Source organism: Epinephelus moara, chromosome 11, assembly GCF_006386435.1.
Source record: "Epinephelus moara isolate mb chromosome 11, YSFRI_EMoa_1.0, whole genome shotgun sequence".
Classification (NCBI taxonomy): domain Eukaryota; kingdom Metazoa; phylum Chordata; class Actinopteri; order Perciformes; family Serranidae; genus Epinephelus; species Epinephelus moara.
Window position 1 is genome coordinate 2,928,235 of NC_065516.1, and position 19,068 is coordinate 2,947,302.

Here is a 19,068-nt window from a genome sequence, read left to right on the forward strand (position 1 = left end):
TACAGTGAAGAGGTGATGGCTCCAAATCATACCCTATCAGAGTAACCACTTCATTTTTCACCTCTCCCCAAAATTTCTGTATCTTTACTAATTTCCACAACATATATGCATGAGCTCAGACCAATCCTGCCCCTCAATAATGGTGTACAATGAAGCCTGTGTAGAATTTTAAATTGCATCTCTCTATCAGTATTCCATCTCAAAATAGTATGTGTATTTTCTGTGACTGATGCCCAAACATTTTCTTCTATTCGGCATTCCATGTCAGTCTGCCACTGCTTTCAAGTGCTCTGTAATGTAATAAACCTGTCTTATTTTTCTTGTTTTTACTGTCTTAGGTCATGATAAGAGTGATAACACACATAATACAAGCTACTGTGCACAGATATAAATACAGGTGTGCCTTGAGATTTTCCCATTGGGCACTAAAAGTTTGAGGAGCACTGCTGTAGGGAATCCCCAGTGCTGGAAGTGACTTCTTTGAGTCCAAAAACACACGTCATCTTTTTTCCACCGCGGGTGAAAAATCCTCAAACAGATGTGGTTCCTGGTGATGGTAACCTCACCCAGGCGACCCTCTGTCTTGTTGATTCCGTCCACAGTTGTGCAGGACTGCCATGGCATCTGTCCATCTTAATCCTACCGTTTTTCACAGTGAGGTTCAGAATGTTTTGGTAGCCACATCTGGAAAAAGTCTTTGCCGTTAGCACATTGTGTGCGCTCTGGCAGGTTGATGATCTTGATACTGTTGTGTCTGGACCTGTTCTTAGACTTAGACTTAGACTTAGACTTAGACTTAGACTTAGACTTACTTTATTCGTCCCAGAGGGAAATTCGTTTCCACTAATTGTACATTTACAGAGATCAATCCCAAATATTACAGGGACAGACATATCACAGACATCACAAAACATCACAAAACACCACATGTTCATTTGCAGAGGTGGACACTTTGAGTCATCGGGATCTTATGTTCAGCGCAGCTACAGTATGGCTGCTGGGATCAGGCTCTTCCCGAGTCAAGCTTTCCTGAGTTCTCCTGGTCCTCCAGCCTGTCTTTGGACAGGTAGCCTCTCATGCTTAATGCTCGTCTTTGCAAAGAACACACTCAGCTCCTTTCACACAATCTCCTTCACATTCATTCCCCCAATCCCAAATGGATCCCTTACAGACTCGTTGACTCAAGCCCTAAGTCCTTACAGACCTAGGACCAATTCCATTTCTTCCCCTTAGCCCTTGTCTTGGCCCTTCCCCTTGGTTTTCCGCATTCACGTGAGGGGAAGTGGTGTCCAGGGGCGGACTGGCCATCTGGAGGTTCTGGAGAATCACAGAACGGCCGGTACTCCAGGATGGCCGGCGGCCGCCACGCAGTCATCACCGTTTTTTTTGTTGTTTGTTTTTTTGTTTTTTTTCTCCCTGATAATCTACTGTTCCATGTCCAGTCCGCTAGGTGGCAGCCTTTAAATTGGCGGCTGGCCGGCCCATAGATATCTGCGAGCCGGCCAGCCGCCAATCAAATTGAAGAAGGAAGCGCATACCGTATGCGCACCGGTTGTTGTGGGCTGGGCCGAGTCAAAGTCCAGGGCTGTTTTTCAGTCCCAGTCCGCCCCTGGTGGTGTCGCAAAACCAAGGGGAAGGGCCAAGACAAGGGCTAAGGGGAAGAAATGGAATTGGTCCTAGGTCTGTAAGGGCTTAGGGCTTGAGTCAACAAGTCTGTAAGGGATCTATTTGGGATTGGGGGATTCTCTCTCTCAGGTCTCAGAATCCCCCTCTACACCAGTGTTTCCCATACATTCATTTATCTGTGGTGGTGCGCCACAAATAAATTATCTCCGCCACATATAGATTTTTTTGCTTTTGGCGCTACCTGTTCGACCTCGCTCATAAACGCATTATAATGGGACTCACTGTCTGTGAATGTAGCTTGTCGTTACAAATCCGGTGCAATAGGTGGCGGTATGCATTGTAAAGACGCACTTAATGCACCTGGTCTGCCAGAAGAAGAAGAAGAAGAAGCAGACGTAGTAGCAGAATGGATCCAAAGACCTCTCGGTACAAATATGTGGGCAAATAAGTCCAAAAGTGGTCCGAACAACTCATCATGTTATATTAGCCTGTGTCTGTATTAACACAGCTGGAAGCTCAATATGTGCAGAGACATTAACTCACGCTGTTTAGTGTTAACTGCAGCGCGAGTCCCGTAGCAGCTCGCCCCCCTGTTAATCAGCGGCTCCACCGGCAACGGGAACAGCGCGACAACCCCCGCCTGTCGCGCGACAACTCTCTATTTTACNACAACCCCGCTGGCTTCTCTACGTGTCGCTTCCATATGCAGTCAGTGGAGCCCAAATGAATACGCCGCGCGACGCAACGCAACGCAACGCAACGCAACGCAACGCAACACAACACAACACAACACAACACAACACAACGCTACGCTACGCTACGCTGACGTGACGCTACGCTGACGTGACGCTTACGTTTGCAGCCGGTGGAGCTGTGGGCCGTAAGGTTCTGCTCGTTAGTAATTGAGATGAGTATTGAAAATTTTTTTTTTTTTTACAGACTATAATGATATTTATGTATATATTTACTTAGGATCACCTACAGTTTTTCTTTCACTGCAGGAAAATAAACAGTTGTACTTTGAATTTTACAACAAAGTGAGAGAGTTAAAGTTTTACTGTATTAAGAAAAAAAACATCTTTCCTTTCAAAATAAAATCCCCTCCATTAAATGAAACACAGCATTGTCACATTGGTGTAAATGTTTACTTCTATACATTCATTGAAAGGAAATACATTACATGACAGTCGAGTGGAGATCAGATCACTGCTCAGTGTAGCCCTGATGATGAGTCAAACACACTGCAAAAACTCTTGACAAACTTGGCCTTTTTATTTTACAAATAATCCACATTATATCAAGATATTTTTAAAGTGAAATTATCGACCTGCAAACATGATGTTCAACGAGTTGTTGTTGCTCTGAGATTTTCTAGTTTCTGACAGAAATTAAAATAAGTTACCCTGCAGAAATAAATAAAGATAATTAGACTTTAAATATCTCATGATAAGTTCAGCCAAGTGTGTCACTTTTTTGCAGCATAATAATACTTATAACAATAATATACAATCTTCATAATAATAAGTTAGATTCAATAAAAACAATCTTTCCCTTCACTGCAGTCGAGGTTAAAGGTGATAATTTCGCATCCTGTGGTTTCTTCACTTCACTTTTTTGTGTTGTCCTTCCTTCCTCTGATAACTGATGCGGAAATGTTTCCTCCGCCACTGAATTTATTTCCCTTTCAGGTTTCAGGACATTAAAAGTCAGTTAAATTCAAAGTATTCTGAGGGAAAAAATCCAGCAAGTATAAAGATGTTGAAGTAGTGATGGAGCCGCCATGTCAGAACCACCCAGAAACTAATTTTAGATTCTAGATTCACAGTTCAGAAAACACTGAAGATAAATCCTCTTTTTAAAACATTTAAGGCTGAATTTCACCAACAAGGATTCTCTTTAAGCCTGGATAAAACATTATTAATGTTATCATTCCAAATCTAAACCTAAATTAATCAAGATTAATGTGGAAGTTTTCCATCTGATGAATTTAATCCAATATTCATCTGGTTTGAATCATTAAACTGAGTTTGTTCTACTAATACACCTTTATTTAGGGTTGCAACTTTAAATTCATTTCTAAAAATCATTTTGGTTTGACCAATTCATTCTTTCGTCTATGAAATGTGTTTGAGGTTTGAGGGTCTAAACTTGAGTCTTCAAATGTCAACAAACAGTGTAAAACTCAAACACATTCAGTTTTTCGATGATGTAAAACAGAGAAAAACAGGTAATTCTTACATTTTGAGAAACTGTTTTCTTTTGGTAAACGACTTACAGCAGTTAATTATACATCAGATTTGTTTGTGCATAATTTTCTGTCAATCAACTTCCAGAGATTTTCAAACTGAGAGGTAAGCAGGAGGAGGAGGAGTGTCAAAAATCACACTCCTCACACTCATAATTCATTCAAATTTTAACTCGCAGACATGAAAGGTGTATTTTTAGATTCAATGTGACATCCATGAATCTACTTAAAAATCATAGAAAAAAGACGGTCCTTACAAATGCAGAACTTGCTTGGGAATCATCACGTTTTTAGGTTTTTCTTAGTATCACAGTAATCCAGTGATAGGTGTCTGTACAGCCATGGGTACACTGCAAACAGGAGCTGCTAATAGATAATTCGGCATAATTGTAATGAAGACAAATTGACAAAATGTAAAAGGCCCTCAAGGTGTAGCTCCAAGGCAACATTATTTTCCATTTTACCTCCCCTGAAGCATTATGGGAGCTGTAGTTTCAAAACTTAGAGCATGATAACACCCAAAATACAAGTAAAACAAATAAATGTGCAATAAGGTCTATTTCATACAAAATCTATAAAAATGTATCAACATATTTCACTAAATATAAAAAGAAAAAGTGACTGGGGTTCAGTGGAGAGATGCTTGTTTCTAAAACTGAACATCTTTAAAACACAGCTGTGCAATTGCATTCACATATTTCACAAAAAAAATTTTTTTAAAAAGGAAGTAGAGTTTGGTGAAAAGATTCTTGTTTCTGAAAAATAACATATTTAAAACTTGTGAAAAAACAACAACTGTAAAAACATATTTCACCAAAATTAAACAAAAAAGTGAGTGGAGTTTGGTGGAAAGATGCTCGTTTCTGAAACTATATGGATTAATGTTTAAACCAGCGGGTTAATCATGTTGAACCAGAATTTAAAAAAACTTTGATTGACTGAATCCTTGTTGGTGCAACCTGCTTTAAATGCTTCTTAATTATTGAAATGACTTTATGTTTCATTGTTGTTTTTGTCAGTCTGTTCTCTGAGGTTTAAATAAAGTTACACATCCTTTTATGACTCGGCTCACAGAAAAAGATCAGTTGTGTTCGTCATACATTCCTGTTTGTTTCTGATAGAATTAACAAAATGTGAAGCAGACGAACAAACACACATCAGAGTGTGTTATGTATCGTCGTGGACATCAGGACAGATGCTGCTGCTGGCTGGAGAGAGGCTCAGCTGGGAGGCATTAGACGGCTCAGAGACAGGACAGACTGTTTGCGTGTGTGTGTGTGTGTGTGGGTGGGTGGGTGTGTGTGTGTGTGTGTGTGTGCGTGTGTGTCCTGTACAAGAAGTGCAGTCACTGTCAGAGTTCAGGTCAACAGGACTAAAGGACGCAAGTTCAAATCCACCAGCTTAATACACAGCTGGTGCGTGTGTCAAAGTGGATGTTGTGGTTTGTTGTCATCTGTACATGTGTGTGTGCTGATAGATCTGCGTGTGTGACGGCTCTAGGGTGTGTGTGTGTGTGTGTGTGTGTGTGTGTGTGTGTGTGTGTGTGTGCGCGTGTGTGTTCAGTCCAGGGCAAGTAGTGGTGTGCTAGTCTCTCTGTCCGTTTGTCGGAGAGTTCCTGGTTCCACCGCTGACTGAGACCTGAAACACACACACATCTGATAACCAGTGGTGGAAGAAGTATTCAGATCCTTTACTGCAGTAAAAGTACTAATACAACACACATACAACAGTGAAAGTATTTAATCAGCAAAAGAAAAAAAGTAAGACTGCAACCAGCTGAAACTTCTTCCGGTTAGAATTCCTTCAGTGTTCATTGTTCAGGAGGTTTTTAGTGGGAGCTGAATTATCCACAGAGGTCTCCTCCTCTCCAAAACAAACAGGCTAGCTGATTTAATCCAGTAAAAACACTGCAGTAATAAGTAATAAAGCAGTTTCATGTTACAAATCAGTGTTTCTCCGATGCTGTTTGGCATGATGGAGATGGCCCAGCACCTGCTAATGTGTGCTCACCATCTTTTTTTATTTGTTTATTTTTTTTACTTCAGATCCAGACATTTAGGAGGTTTTGACTGAGAGCCAAATAATCCACAGAGGTCTCTTACTCTCCAAAACAAATGGAGATGGTGATTTAAACTGGTAAAACTAGAATTACTGCCTCATGTATATACCCCCCTGCAAGCCCTTCAAGTTGCAGATACAGTTGATGCTTCACACACATCTTCCCCCCGGCAGCACAGACGATCTATACACTCAGCACAGTTTCAAGATTAGAGTCACCAATTCAGTATCTGACCAAATGTCTCTCCTTCTGTTCCTGAGATATGATGCTGAGTGATGGCCAGAAAAGTGTTTTATGCAGAACATTATTATGTCACAGTGAAGCTGACCTTTGACCTTTTGGATATAAAATATCATCACTTCATTAATTCGTCCTATCAGACATTTGCGTGAAATTTTGTCTTAATTTGAGAATTCTTAAATTATGGCCAAAAACATGTTTTGTGAGGTCACACTGACCTTTGACCACCGAAATCTAGTTAGTTTATTGTTGAATCCAAGTGGACGTTTGTGCCAAATTTGAAGAAATTCTGTCAAGTTGTTCTCAAGATTTTGCATTCACGGGGGAATGGGACAGACAACCTGAGAGATAATGCCTGCGGCCAAGGCAATCGCCAACACAGAGGCATAAAAACTGAAGTTTCACATTAAAAAACATCAGTAGTTTCTTTTTTTAAAGTCCTCCTTGCAAAGGGGCTGCTAACTACAGTGACTGACTGTTTCTACCATTTTTTTTCCCCGTTAAAGGGTTTTTTGGGGAGTTTTTCCTGATCAGCTGTGAGGGTCATAAGGACAGAGGGATGTCGTATGCTGTAAAGCCCTGTGAGGCAAATTGTGATTTGTGATATTGGGCTTTATAAATAAAACTGATTGATTGATTGATTGATTGATTGACTGACTGATTGACTGACTGATTGACAAGAAACTGTGGGTGTCCCTATCTAGAGTAAGTATTTGATTTATTCGTTCTGGGCTACTGTAGAAACATGGCAGTGCAACATGGCGATCTCCGCAGACAAGGACCTACGTAGATATAAACGGCTCATTCTAAAGTAACAGTGACACAATGATTCTTATTTTCAGGTGATTATATACTAGAGAAAATATACTATTATATTCCACTACTGACAATATGACCCCTTAAATCCTACACACTGGACCTTTTAAGTAAAGGTATTTAATCAGAATAGTAAAAAGTATTCATGGTGCAGTAAAATGTTCTCTGTCAGCTTTTCATGGTGTCAGAAAAACAGCCCTGTGTTCAGCTTTGTGACGATGCATTGTCCAGCCAATAGATCATTTCATTTGCAGAATAATGGGATTATTTATATTTCATTTAATATTTTTTTAGTCTATGAACAGAACTGATAGCTTGACTAAAAAATGTATTTAACTTAAAAGGAGAAAGATTCTTGACGATTGCTGTTAGTCTACTTTTACTGTAAATAGACACTCAGGATTAAAACACTGGTGAGTTGAAACAACATGTTCCAGGAAAGGCGAGGAATTAAAGAGGAAAGGAAACACAGATGTTCAAGCCCAAAGGAACAGAGAATTAAAAAAAAAAAAAAAAAAGTAATGTACCCCATCGTCATGTGGTCACCCCTCTTTTATTTCCCTATTAATCTCATTAAAAATTTCCACCAACAGATGGACTCTTCCTCACCTCTTCATCATCTCTTTGTCTCCTCCTCCTCCTCCTCCACAGTTCTCCCTGACATGCAGCGCATCATAGGTCAGTGTGTACTCGGTCTCGTCGTTGTAATCGGGTCCAAGCAGTGTTCGAGCCCAGATCCCCATATCGTACGGAGGAAGAGTCCCACCGAACTCTGACGGCAAACACTCGGGCTGGATGAGCTGGTGGAGCGAGTTCAGGTTGTTACCGTGGAGGAAGATCTGAAGAGGCAAGGAGAGGAGGAGAGGTGAAAAGGAAGCAAGGAGAGGAGAGGAGACAAGAAGAGGAGGAGAGGAAGCGGGGAAAGCAGATGGAACAAGGAGAAGGAAGGAGACAAGGAGAGGAAGCAAGGAGAGGAGAGCAAATAAAAGAATGAGGGGACACCAGAGGAAACAAGGCGAGGAGGGAAAACGAGGATGAAAGGAGAGGAGAGGTAACAATAACATGAGACAAGGAGATGAAGAGAGGAGAGGAGGGAAAACAAGAGGAAGAAAGGAGAGAACAGGAGAGGGTACAAGTAAAGGGGAAGAGATTAAAAACGAGGATAGGAGAGTGTTAATGATAAAAAAAAATAGTTGAAAAAAGAGAAAATGTGAAATTGAAAATAATAGAAGAAGGAGAAAAGGAGAGACAAGATAAAGAAGAAATTATGGAGGAAAGACAAAGAAAAGATGGAGATGAAATGATAGAAGAGCAGAGATAAAGAAAATAAAGAAAGGAGGAATGAGGATAGGAATGTGTGTGTGTNAGAAAGAAAGAAAGAAAGAAAGATTAGGAGACAAGGAGAGAAAGAAAGAGAGGTTAGAAGACAAGAAGAGCAAACAATGAGTAAAAAAGAAACAAGAAGAGAAGACAAGGAGAGATGGAAAGGTAGAGATGAGGAGACAAGGAGAGGACACAAGGGGAGAGAGAAAGAGGTGAGGAGACAAGGAGCGCAAACAAGGAGAAAAAGAAAACAAGAGGAGGAGACAAGGAGAGAAAGCAAGGAGAAAAGAAAACAAGAGAAGGAGACAAGGAGAGAAAGCAAGGAGAAAAGAAAACAAGGAGAGGAGACAAGGGTAGAAAGAAAGAAAGAGGTGAGGAGAGCAAACAAGGAGAAGAAATTAAACAAAGAGAGGAGACAAGACAAAGAAAGGAAATCAGGAAAGGAGAAGACGAAGAGGAGACATAGAGGGGAGAGGAAACAAGGGTAGAAACAGTATGTAATGAGAACACATTTTAATTATATCAGTGACATCATAAGAGAACAGTGGATAAACAGTGGATCAGCTTAATTAATGGTCAACTGTGGATCAGGTAAATGGTAATCGGCGACTCAGGTTAGTTAATGGTAAACTGAATCAGATTCATTGATGGTCAACTGTAGATCAGGTTAATTAATAGTAAGTGGTGGATCAGATCAATTGATGGTAAACGGTAGATCAGGTTAATCAATAGTAAACTGTGGATCAGATTAATCAATGGTAAGTGGTGGATCAGATTGGAGGTCAGTCCAGTTTCAGGTGTGTGTTTGTACCTGAAGACCCTCGATGGCCAGTTTGAGGATGTTGGGTGTGAGCTTAGAGGCCTGTTTGAAGGAGAAGTTGCTCCAGTCAATGATGAGGATGAAACCATTTATCTGGAGCTCCGGGTTCTCTATCAAAACCTCCAGAGAAAGGAGGATCGCTCGCAGGATGTCTGTGAAGGAGTTCCTGAAGGAAGAGGAGGAGGAGGAGGAGGAGGAGGAGGGAGTGATCAGGTATCTATCGACAGCTAATCAATAGTTAAGCAAAGTGTGACGCTGTGAGTCTTAACCACAGAAATGACTCATCAGGTTCAGTCAATAGAGATGCGTCTGTGTGTGTGTGTGTGTGTGTGTGTGTGTGTGTGTGTGTGTGTGTGTGTGTGTGTGTGTGTATGTTACCTGCTCTGGTCCCAGTTGGAAGCGAACAGGATGAGGATTTTTCGGCCATGTTGGTCTGGAGTCTCCAGCACGCCGGGGAAACCGTCCATTAACGCCCGCTTGATACCGGGGTCATCCACCTGACACATGTAACAGTGAGAGGGTTGTGGACTGTAATGATATACACTGACAGAAAAAAGGCCTCATTCCTCAGAACTCCTGTGATGGCAAAACTGTTCCAACATGTTCCACCTTTGTGAATACAACGCAGTGGATGATTATCTCTCATTTTAAAAGTCAAAGCTTCAGTCTGCTAACCTGACATCACCATGTCAATTTGCAGGTGTGATTTAGTAATCAACAACCATAGACCAAAATGCATCTGGGCACAGCTGGATAGACAACAAATTAGCAACGAAACGTGACGTAGCGCTAAGTGACAAACACTAAACTGAGTTCAGCTGAAGAGATGGTCCGTGGTGTAAAGCATCAATAATGTCTGTGAATAAGTGAATTTAAAAAAAAGTACTTCAACAGAAAGTTCCACATCAGCGGCAACCATCTTGGTTGTTTTCCAAAATGCCTCAACAGTGCTCCTCTTTACTAATGGGGTGTTCCATTACACTGGGAAATCAGAATTTTCAAGTACCCAGTCTTTCAACTGGAACACCCTCTGAAGACCGATTCCCGACTCAGAAAGCTGGAGCAATATCACCAAACCCTAACTCAAATCTAAGATAGCTGCTCTGCACATCAACAGCAGTGAAAACTATGATATTAATTAGCACCTCTGTCTTATTTATGTCTCATTGAAACAGTCTTACACACAGTCCTGTTCTACGTCTATCTGTAGACATTTTGCTACGATGTATGTGCAAAAAACAGCAGAAGGGCTCATTTATATTCCCTTTACATACGAAAATAGATACATCCATTTCAGACGTTGTAAATGTCACTGCCCTCATGCTTCCTTGCGTCCTTTATGTTGGCATAGATATAGCCAAGAGATGAAACAAGAGGGCAAAGTCAAAAGATTCACACAGCAACAAATGAGGCAATGATGGAGGAGGTCATAATAATGTACCTTTTAACGGAGGCAGTATACAGAGAATTATTTTCACAATATTACTGATGTGTTCCGTGGCATTTTTTGAATGTCTTCTCTGTCATCTCTTATGGTCGTATCTCACTTACGTGCTACACTGCCCCCACGAGTCCTGGTGGTACTGCTCCATTTCATCTATATCCTTGAATTTTCAGAAAAGGTGCACACATGCGTACAAAATGCACGGAGAAAAACTTGCTAGAACTGGTAATACTAACAACATCCTGGTTTTCCGACTTGTTGTACTGGATTGCAGTCTACTTAGGTGTGATGTCATTCCCAACTACGACCTCTGACCTCAGAGATAAATGGAACACAGCGTTAAGGTGGACAAACCCCAAATGGCGTTGTCACATATTTTGCATAAGGCACAAAGCATGAGGTTATTGTAGCCCACCTGTAGACAGCATCAGAGCAAGTCGGGATACAAATCTAACAGACGTGCATTGTACAGCAAAGCTGGTGATCAATAGTGAGCAGGCCTATCGCCTCACAAACACCCCATATTAGATAAACAGTCCTGATTGGACAGCTGGAAATGTGTCTGAACGTGAGGCAGACCAGACCAGTCACCAGAGAAAAATGTTGGCATGCGTAGCATATCAACGTTTCTAAAGTGACGTAGTGTATGAGCTAACTTTGTCACCAGGAGGTGGATGGGATGGTGGATGGCGTGGCACTTAGACGAGATGCCAGACCAACAAACAACAAAAGAGGTTGGTTTTTAGTGACTCATTGCTGTGTCTTCCAGCAACGTTTTAGACACTAAACATGGGTGTTTTGTAGCAAACCTTAGCTGTTTTTCCAGCGGGGATAGTGGCATGTAAAGTGATTTGTTTTTGTAGAGATATCACTGCTTTTGCTGTCAGGATTGTGCCCCTCAAAACTGGATATTTAAAGCCAAACCATAACTATGTGGGTTTGTGTTTAAACATAATAATACATTAACCACAGCATTGCTGAAATGAAAATTTTCAACATATCCAACATTTTTACCGGCGACTGGGTTGACCAGACACATCTGCCAGATCAAATAAGCTTGTGGATTCATCTAGTTCCCAGGCTTCTGATCTGCAGATTCTCCTTCAAACAGAAACCAACCTTGAAGCTCTGGAACATGTCGAGGTTCTGCTGTCTGAACTGGAAGTACTGGGCAAGCAGCCTGAATGTCTCCACCTGGTCAAACTTCCTGGCTCTCAGGAAACGGAGGATGAAGTCATCGTCCGTCCGCAGAAAACCGATGTCAGGCCGTGTCACGATCATGTCCCGCACCTCGAATTAAAAACATGTACACAATTCTGCCATCAGACAAACATATTGTAGCTGACTTATTAGAATGATCAGGACATGGACTTCTTTCAAATAAATGACTTTACCGTCGGTGGAGTAAAAAAAAAAAGTAAACATTGTCCTGAAGGTGGCACCACAGAAAAGAATTCATCATAATCTAAATCAAAAGGACGAATCTTCTGTATGGTGACCATTTTGGGACATATTCAGTTTGGCAGGCTCAACTTTAAGTCAGTCAAACGTCCTGTGGCCCCAAACTCTCCAGCTTTACTGCATGTCACTTGGTTTTTGTAATTCAATTACTGGTTAATACCTCCACCAAGGAGGTTATGTTTTCAGTTTTTTTTTTGTCAGCAGGAATACAGAAAGACTACTAGTCCAATTTTCATGAATTGGTGGAAAGGTGTAGCATGGCCCAAGGAAGAACCCAGTAAATTTTGGAGAAGATCCAAGTCATGGGGTGGATCCACAAATTATTTTTCACAGTTGTGAAGGTCTGTGCACTTCTAGTTGTTCATTTGTTTGGGAATTTGCACCGCTATAACTACAATATAAACAAAGACAGGGCCTACTTTATGAGCTAGTTTTGTTACCCTGTGTCAAAATCCAATTTCAAGAACTTTATTATTTTTGTTTATATTGCACTCACATGATACAGTTTAAAATTGTATTTAAAGTGTAATCAGACTATTTTTCAACTTTCCCCCTCCAAGCAGTTCTAACTGGTTCTACTGTCGGCGCTGCTGTCACAAAGATAGCTGGATCATTTTCTGGTTTCCGCAGAGCCTAGCAGTGACCAACAACACATCACACACTGCATTTTTTTCCACAGTTACTTCTGTTTTTCCACCATCTGTAATTTCCTCTACTGGGGATGGTAACAGCAAAGTACTTACGTTAATACTCTATGGTAACTGGCTACTGAAAGCTACCATGATAAACAAAAGCGCTATGTCTTCCAGTTTTGGCTTCACAATGGTTGATGCACTACCTTTGAGCCTTCATTTTAACGGGCAGTTGTACCCGGTTGCAGATAGAATTGCAAAGTAAAAGCAAAATTTATAAGGACCCGGTCTTGCGTAGTCAGCGCTTGACAAAGGTCTGGAATAAAATCATTCTGCTATGGGGGGAAAAAAATTCTGACTTGATTTTGTTTCTCTAAACCAATCACTATCGGCCTGGGCGGCACTAAACCCAGAATGCAGAGACGGTGCCCTTGCAAAAAAGTGTTGGGAAGGAACACACACACACAGGGACAGGGCTAACTGTTAGCATCACACGGCTAAGGTTAAATAACAGTTATTAATTAATTTAATGATATAATGGACATGTTTCTGTATCTGTGTGAGTGAACCGGGCAGACTCTCCAGGAGGAGAGCAGTTCCACTGACAGCAGCAACAGAAAGTTTGCTGATCCGGTGGGGAGATGGGATGGTCTGAGATCAGACATGGGCGCAAAAAGAAGAGTATCCAGGTATCGTTTGAATGGAGATGTTTCGAAAGCTGTGGCAAATCAACTCTGACTGTCAGAAAATGGATCAGCATCGATCAATAGAACCCTGTGAGACCGAGCTTTTCTGAGGTGCATTCACAAGTTGTTTTAATTATTATAGGTCTTAACAACAATTTACCAAAAAAGGTTGTTGTTGTTTGCCATAGTGAAGGGAATTTTGAAAACGGTAACATGCAGAAAGCAGAAGGAGGGAGAATGTTGGCCTAAATAACCAGCCAATGGCAGGCTCATAGCCACAGTCTACATCAGGTGAGTCAGACTAATAAGCAACCAATCTAAACACAGATGGTGTTATTAAATCTAAAGCCTTTACAGTGTGCAGTTGACATTTAATTCATAATAATAAGTCAAAGCTCAAAGCAAAAACTTGTCTACTACCACTTAAATTTCCACAAGCTAACAAAAATTAAGTATTATTACAGCATAGAGGCAGTGCTTCACTGAACCTGATGGAAACTTGGTAACAGGGTACATGCATATTACACAGAGGGCAGGTGATGGGGGTCTGTAGAGGCCGGTTTAATCCAGCCATGCTCAGCTCCGTGCGGTTGCTTTGGAAGGATAAGTCTGGTCACATTATATACTTTTCTTCATGTTTACTCAAACCAACAGTGAATGTGTCAAGTACAGTGTGTGTTACAAAGCCTGATGTATCTTCTTCCTCTTTGCCACTTAGCTCCATTGTTGTTAAAAACATATACACTGTTCTGCTGCCACAAATACTCACTACAGCATCACATGTGGATTAATAGTCCCCAACAAAGTCACTATGTCCTCCTGTGTGTTTGCTAAAAACTACAGTGAGCAGCTGTTTATGCCTCAGCACCAGCAGTGGATGGAGACATTGTGTTCTAGACTTGCTCGGCCCAATTTTGTGAAAACAAGAACACCTTCAGTGAATGTATGTCTATGTGGGCTCAAGTATTAACTGATTAGATTTTTGTGGTCAGAGGTCAAGGTCACTGTGACCTTGTCTGTCTCATTCTAATGACCGTACCAACTGAAGAATGCCTTGAGGGAATTTCTTTGAATTGGGTGCAAATCACCACATTGACCTGGCAATGAAACCATTTGATTTTGGTGATATAAGGTCAAAGGTCAAGGTCACTGTGACCTTGCGTCAGTCTAATTTTCATAAACATGAAATTTTAAGAACACCTTGATGGAATTTCCTCAGATTTGACACAAAAGTTCACTTGGACTAAGTAATGAACTGATTAGATTTTGGTGGTCAAAGGTCACGGTCACTGTACCCTTATGTCCATCTCATTCTCATGATTGTGATATCTCAAGAACACCTTGAGGGATTTTCCTCAAAATTAGCACAAACGTTCATTTGGACTCAACAATCAAGTTATTAGATTTTGGTTGTCAGAGGTGAGATTTGGCACAAATGTCCACACAGGCTCAAGGATGAACTGATAAGAATTTTGGCGAAGGTCACTTTGACCTCACAAAACATGTTTTTTGCCCTAACTCAGTAATTCATACACTGATTTTGACAAAATTTGCATATATATATATATATATATATGTGTGAATGTGGGCAGACAGATGTAAACTGTAACCTACTTGACTGCTTTGCAAGATATACAACCGCAAAGCTGTAATCCTAGTTTAAACATGACATATATATATATATATATATATTTGTGTTTTTAAAGATCTTCAGTAGGAACCAACAGGCTTGGAGCTGAGAGCCATATGACACCAATCTAATGCTTTAAAATAATTGTTTTGAGCTAAATATCAACAACAACATGCTAACATTAGCTATTAGCATTAGCTGTGTACCTGCTGGATGTCCTGATGCAGAGTGTCTGGGTTTTCATTCAGCTCTAAGCGAGCCTTCTCCGTCGTCTCTGAGCTCAGGCCAGCGTGTAGATGCGTCATCGTGGATTCTCACTCTGCTTTGATTCCTGACGTTCAAAAATATGTTTCTGTACAAACTATAGATCGTTTTCTTTTCCTACTTTTATTCCAGCGTATCTCCAGTTTGTTGTACAATCTTGCTGATGAGATTTGGTTGTCTTTGCCCTTTATCTGTAACACAATCTTATTTGCTGTCTTTGTTTTTAAATTTATAAAAACTTGGCTGAAACAGTTTCAGCTCTAGATTTAATCAGTAAGAGACAATCGTGGTCATCTATGATGGTGTTCAGCGACTGAATATGACAGCTTGTGAATCAACAATCATTGCTGCCGTCCTCTACATTGTTAAGAAGCTGGAAGTTTTTTGGTTTTTGATGCTGGATTGAAATGTTGAGTTTGTTACAGGGAACGTGGGTCAATGAACAGCACATGAGGAAAAGGTCAGTGTCACATTCACATCCTCTTTGTCCTAATTTTGTTCCCACTCCGCGTCTCTCGGCTCCCTCCTCCTCCTGCTCTCTGTCATCTTTCAGATTTTATCAGTTGACTCTCTGCTGCATCATGATGAGGAGGCTAGATGATGATGATAACAATGATGATGATGAGTCCTGCTGTTCTCCACTGGTTGAAGGTCAAAGGTCAGTTAAGGCAGCTAGGTCTGATGTGGGCCTCCTCAGCCTGCAGGAGAGAGGAAACATTAGTAACTACTTCATAATTTCCCAGAGCTCAAGGTGACGTCTTCGTATGGTCTGTTTTATCCGACCAACAGTCCAAAAATCCAAAGCTATCCAGTTTATCATTACATATGATAAAGACAAGCATCAAATTTTGTCTTTTAAGAAGCCTCAAAGCAGCAAATGTTTTTATGTTTTGCTTAAGATAATGACTAAAATAATTATTCATGGGTCAAATAGTTGAAAAAGTGTTTTCCAGGCCTGAAAATGGTTTGGAATTAACAGAATGTTTTTGAAAAGTTTTGAGTATACAGTGACTTAAGCTTTGTTAAATATATGTTTATGAAAATTCCAAAACATGTCTAAATCACGCAAAAATATTTTCATTGTATAACTAATTTAAAGAAACAGTGTGTCAGATTTAGGGGGCATTAGTGGCATCAAGCAGTAAGGATTGCAGATTACAACCAGCTGACACTTCTCCTGTTAGAATTCCTTCAGTTTTCATTGTTCAGGAGGTTTTTAGCAGGAGCTGAATTATCCACAGAGGTCTCTTCCCCTCTGAAACAAACAGACCAGGTGATTAAAACTAGTAAAAACACTGAAAAAAGCAGTTTCACACTAAAAATCAGTGTTTTTTCTACCCTGTTTTGCACATTGCAAACGGACCGCGAGCCCAGCACCTCCTAATGTGTCTGATTATTCATACAAAAAATATAAATTAACAAATAAACTATAATGTATTATGATAGATTAAATTAGCCAGATAACTAAAATTAGCTCCACTCAGCTTGTTTACAGGTATCAGAAAACAACTTATCAAAACATTACAGGTAAGTATAAAGATAATGTGGTCCTGTGCAGAGCTAGGTTTTTGAGGATATGGCAATTAGAGTGAGTTGGGTTAATTTACATTTTAAATGGTAAACAGGTAAGTGTAAGTATAAAGTAAAAAGACAGGGGTTCAGAAACATTGACTTTCACTTTGATAAAAATAAAATAAAAGTTGGTTAAATGAAATTAGATCAAATGTTTGTGGCAATTAAGAATTAAAGACTTTTTAAGGACCTGCAGAAATTTGCCACCTTTACCAACTGTGACATCAAAGCAGTAAACACATCACTGCATCAATAATTGTAATCCAATAATATAATATATATTATTTTGAAATGAGCCAGTCTGGGTACTTTCATTAGGCTGTATTTCTATGCTTATGTACTTTTATTTAAGTAAAATGTTGACTGCAGGAATATGGATTTTTTTTTAACTTTGTAATTACATGTTATGTTTGATGCGATTTAAAGAGTATTGCATTGTTTTTATATCTGGCTTTTAATTTGGAATAAAGTTAGTCTTACTTTTTTTTTTAGAGTTTCAGTTATTACTGTTTGACATTACTTTATATCCCTTGAGTTTAATTTATTTTATTGTTATTGTATTGACTTTTATTTATTTATTTCATTGATTTTTTTTTTTTTTTGTATTTTGTTTTGTGTGTTGTTGTTTTTTCTAATTTTGCTATGTGAAGCACTTGGTTGCATAGGGAGTTTAAATAGTTTTAGTTTAGTTTTGTTTAATTTTTTTTGAACATGTAAAATAAATAAATAAATAAAATGAATAGTAATCCTATAACAAACTCTCAATATGAAAATTCTTATAAACAACATAAATAAGCATTGTTAAATATCTGGATGACCAAAAAGGTGTATTGAAGGTATGCTGTCCTACTTCTTCTCCACCTTCCAAAAAAAATTATTTAAAATTGAATATATACACAACTCACAATTTTGTATATTAATTATTATTATTATCATTATTATTATTAATATTATTATGTACAGCCCCAAAATCCAACCCATGTCAATTAGGTATAACCTAAAAAATGAGACAAATCATTTCATAAATTTACCCCACAAATTGAAAATAAAGTTGAGTTGATGTAGACCTATTAAGTTTTTTTTATATATTCAATTTTTCATATGATACATGTTCATTATATAAAATATATTTTACTCATTTTAGCTATTTTGCATCTGCTTTCTTTTGCTGTTCCATGTATATGAGTGGGATCAATAAAGGTTATCTTTTATTTCTGAAGTCCCCCCTGCCCACCCCCTCACTAAACACCCCCATCCCCAGCTCATCCCCATCTGCTGTTCACATTAATTGTGTCAGATGTCGCCCAATCTGCCCACTGAGACAGCATCGTGAAAAAAAAAAAAGCAGAGACACTTGAAGGTCCCACAGGGCTCTATTTTACATTTCCAGCCTGCAGATCAAACACAAAGATAAATAAAAGCCTCTAAGCTGCCTGGGTGTTGCTCTCATTGTACACAGTGTCGGGGGAAATTGTTCAAATCTAATGGTAAATTGATCCAAATGTTCACATTCCTGTCAGCATGATGATTAAAGTCACCCCCGTGATATGTAGGCAGTGTGTGCGTGTGTGTATCCTCACCAAATGTCCTCACACTGAGCCAGAAATATAAGAGCATCCTTAAAAAGTGAGCACCTAGTGTCTCCTATGCGTAGTTTAATGTTATTTTAAATAGAAATCCATTAGAATAGTGACAGTGGAGCGACCTGCTAGGTGTGCTGGTTGAATCCCGGCCGTCCTGGCTGGCCCGACGGCCCTCCGGTGGTGGTGGTGGTGGTGGTGCTGATGCTGGGGATGGTGGTGGTGGCCATCGGTATCCCGCGGACAAAAAAAAAGAGAGAGACAGATTTCCGTCCAAAACACAAAACGAAGGAGCCGGGGCAAAATGTAAAAAAAATGAACCGTCCTGAATGCGTCAGAGGTGGTTAAAGCGTGTCCTTGTGAATCCGTGCGGGCTTTGTAACGCGTGAGGAGGACGGAGCGGGATCATCTCACTGAGATGCGTTTTCACTTTGTGCTCAGAGAAGACGTCAGGATGCTCCGAAACAGTCAAGGTTTCAAAATAAAGAGCAAGACTTCCGGTCAAGACTTTAAAAACAAATTTGATTTTGTCAGCAGTTAGGTCAGAATCTGATTAGGCTAACTGTCTTGTCTCTAATATATGTATATATGTATATATATATATATATATATATATATATATATATATATATATATATATATATATATAGGCTATATAGTCTTATATATA

At 39.8% G+C, this 19,068-nt stretch overlaps 1 protein-coding gene across 1 annotated transcript; it reads right to left on the bottom strand.

Annotated features, from left to right (window-relative positions):
• Positions 1 to 2,582: 2,582 nt before the first annotated feature.
• On the bottom strand, positions 2,583 to 18,829 carry LOC126397825 (clavesin-1-like). Its single transcript, XM_050056810.1, has 7 exons — positions 18,524 to 18,829; positions 15,189 to 15,944; positions 11,693 to 11,863; positions 9,508 to 9,626; positions 9,122 to 9,295; positions 7,596 to 7,916; positions 2,583 to 5,509 (listed from the first exon to the last, which is right to left on the bottom strand). The coding sequence occupies exons 2-7, from the start codon at positions 15,285 to 15,287 to the stop codon at positions 5,431 to 5,433; spliced, it is 963 nt and encodes a 320-aa protein (XP_049912767.1). The 5' UTR covers positions 15,288 to 15,944; positions 18,524 to 18,829; the 3' UTR covers positions 2,583 to 5,430.
• Between the last annotated feature and the right edge of the window lie 239 nt (positions 18,830 to 19,068).

Bases quoted from the DNA above. Each gene is read 5' to 3' on its own strand.
- LOC126397825 (XM_050056810.1), bottom strand. From the start codon at position 15,287: ATGACGCATCTACACGCTGGCCTGAGCTCAGAGACGACGGAGAAGGCT. The intron at 9,296-9,507 runs GTAACATACACA...CTCTTCCTTCAG, and splicing joins TCCAACTGGGACCAGAGCAG to GAACTCCTTCACAGACATCC. The intron at 7,917-9,121 runs GGTACAAACACA...TCTCCTTGTTCC, and splicing joins CTGGCCATCGAGGGTCTTCA to ATCTGCTTTCCCCGCTTCCT.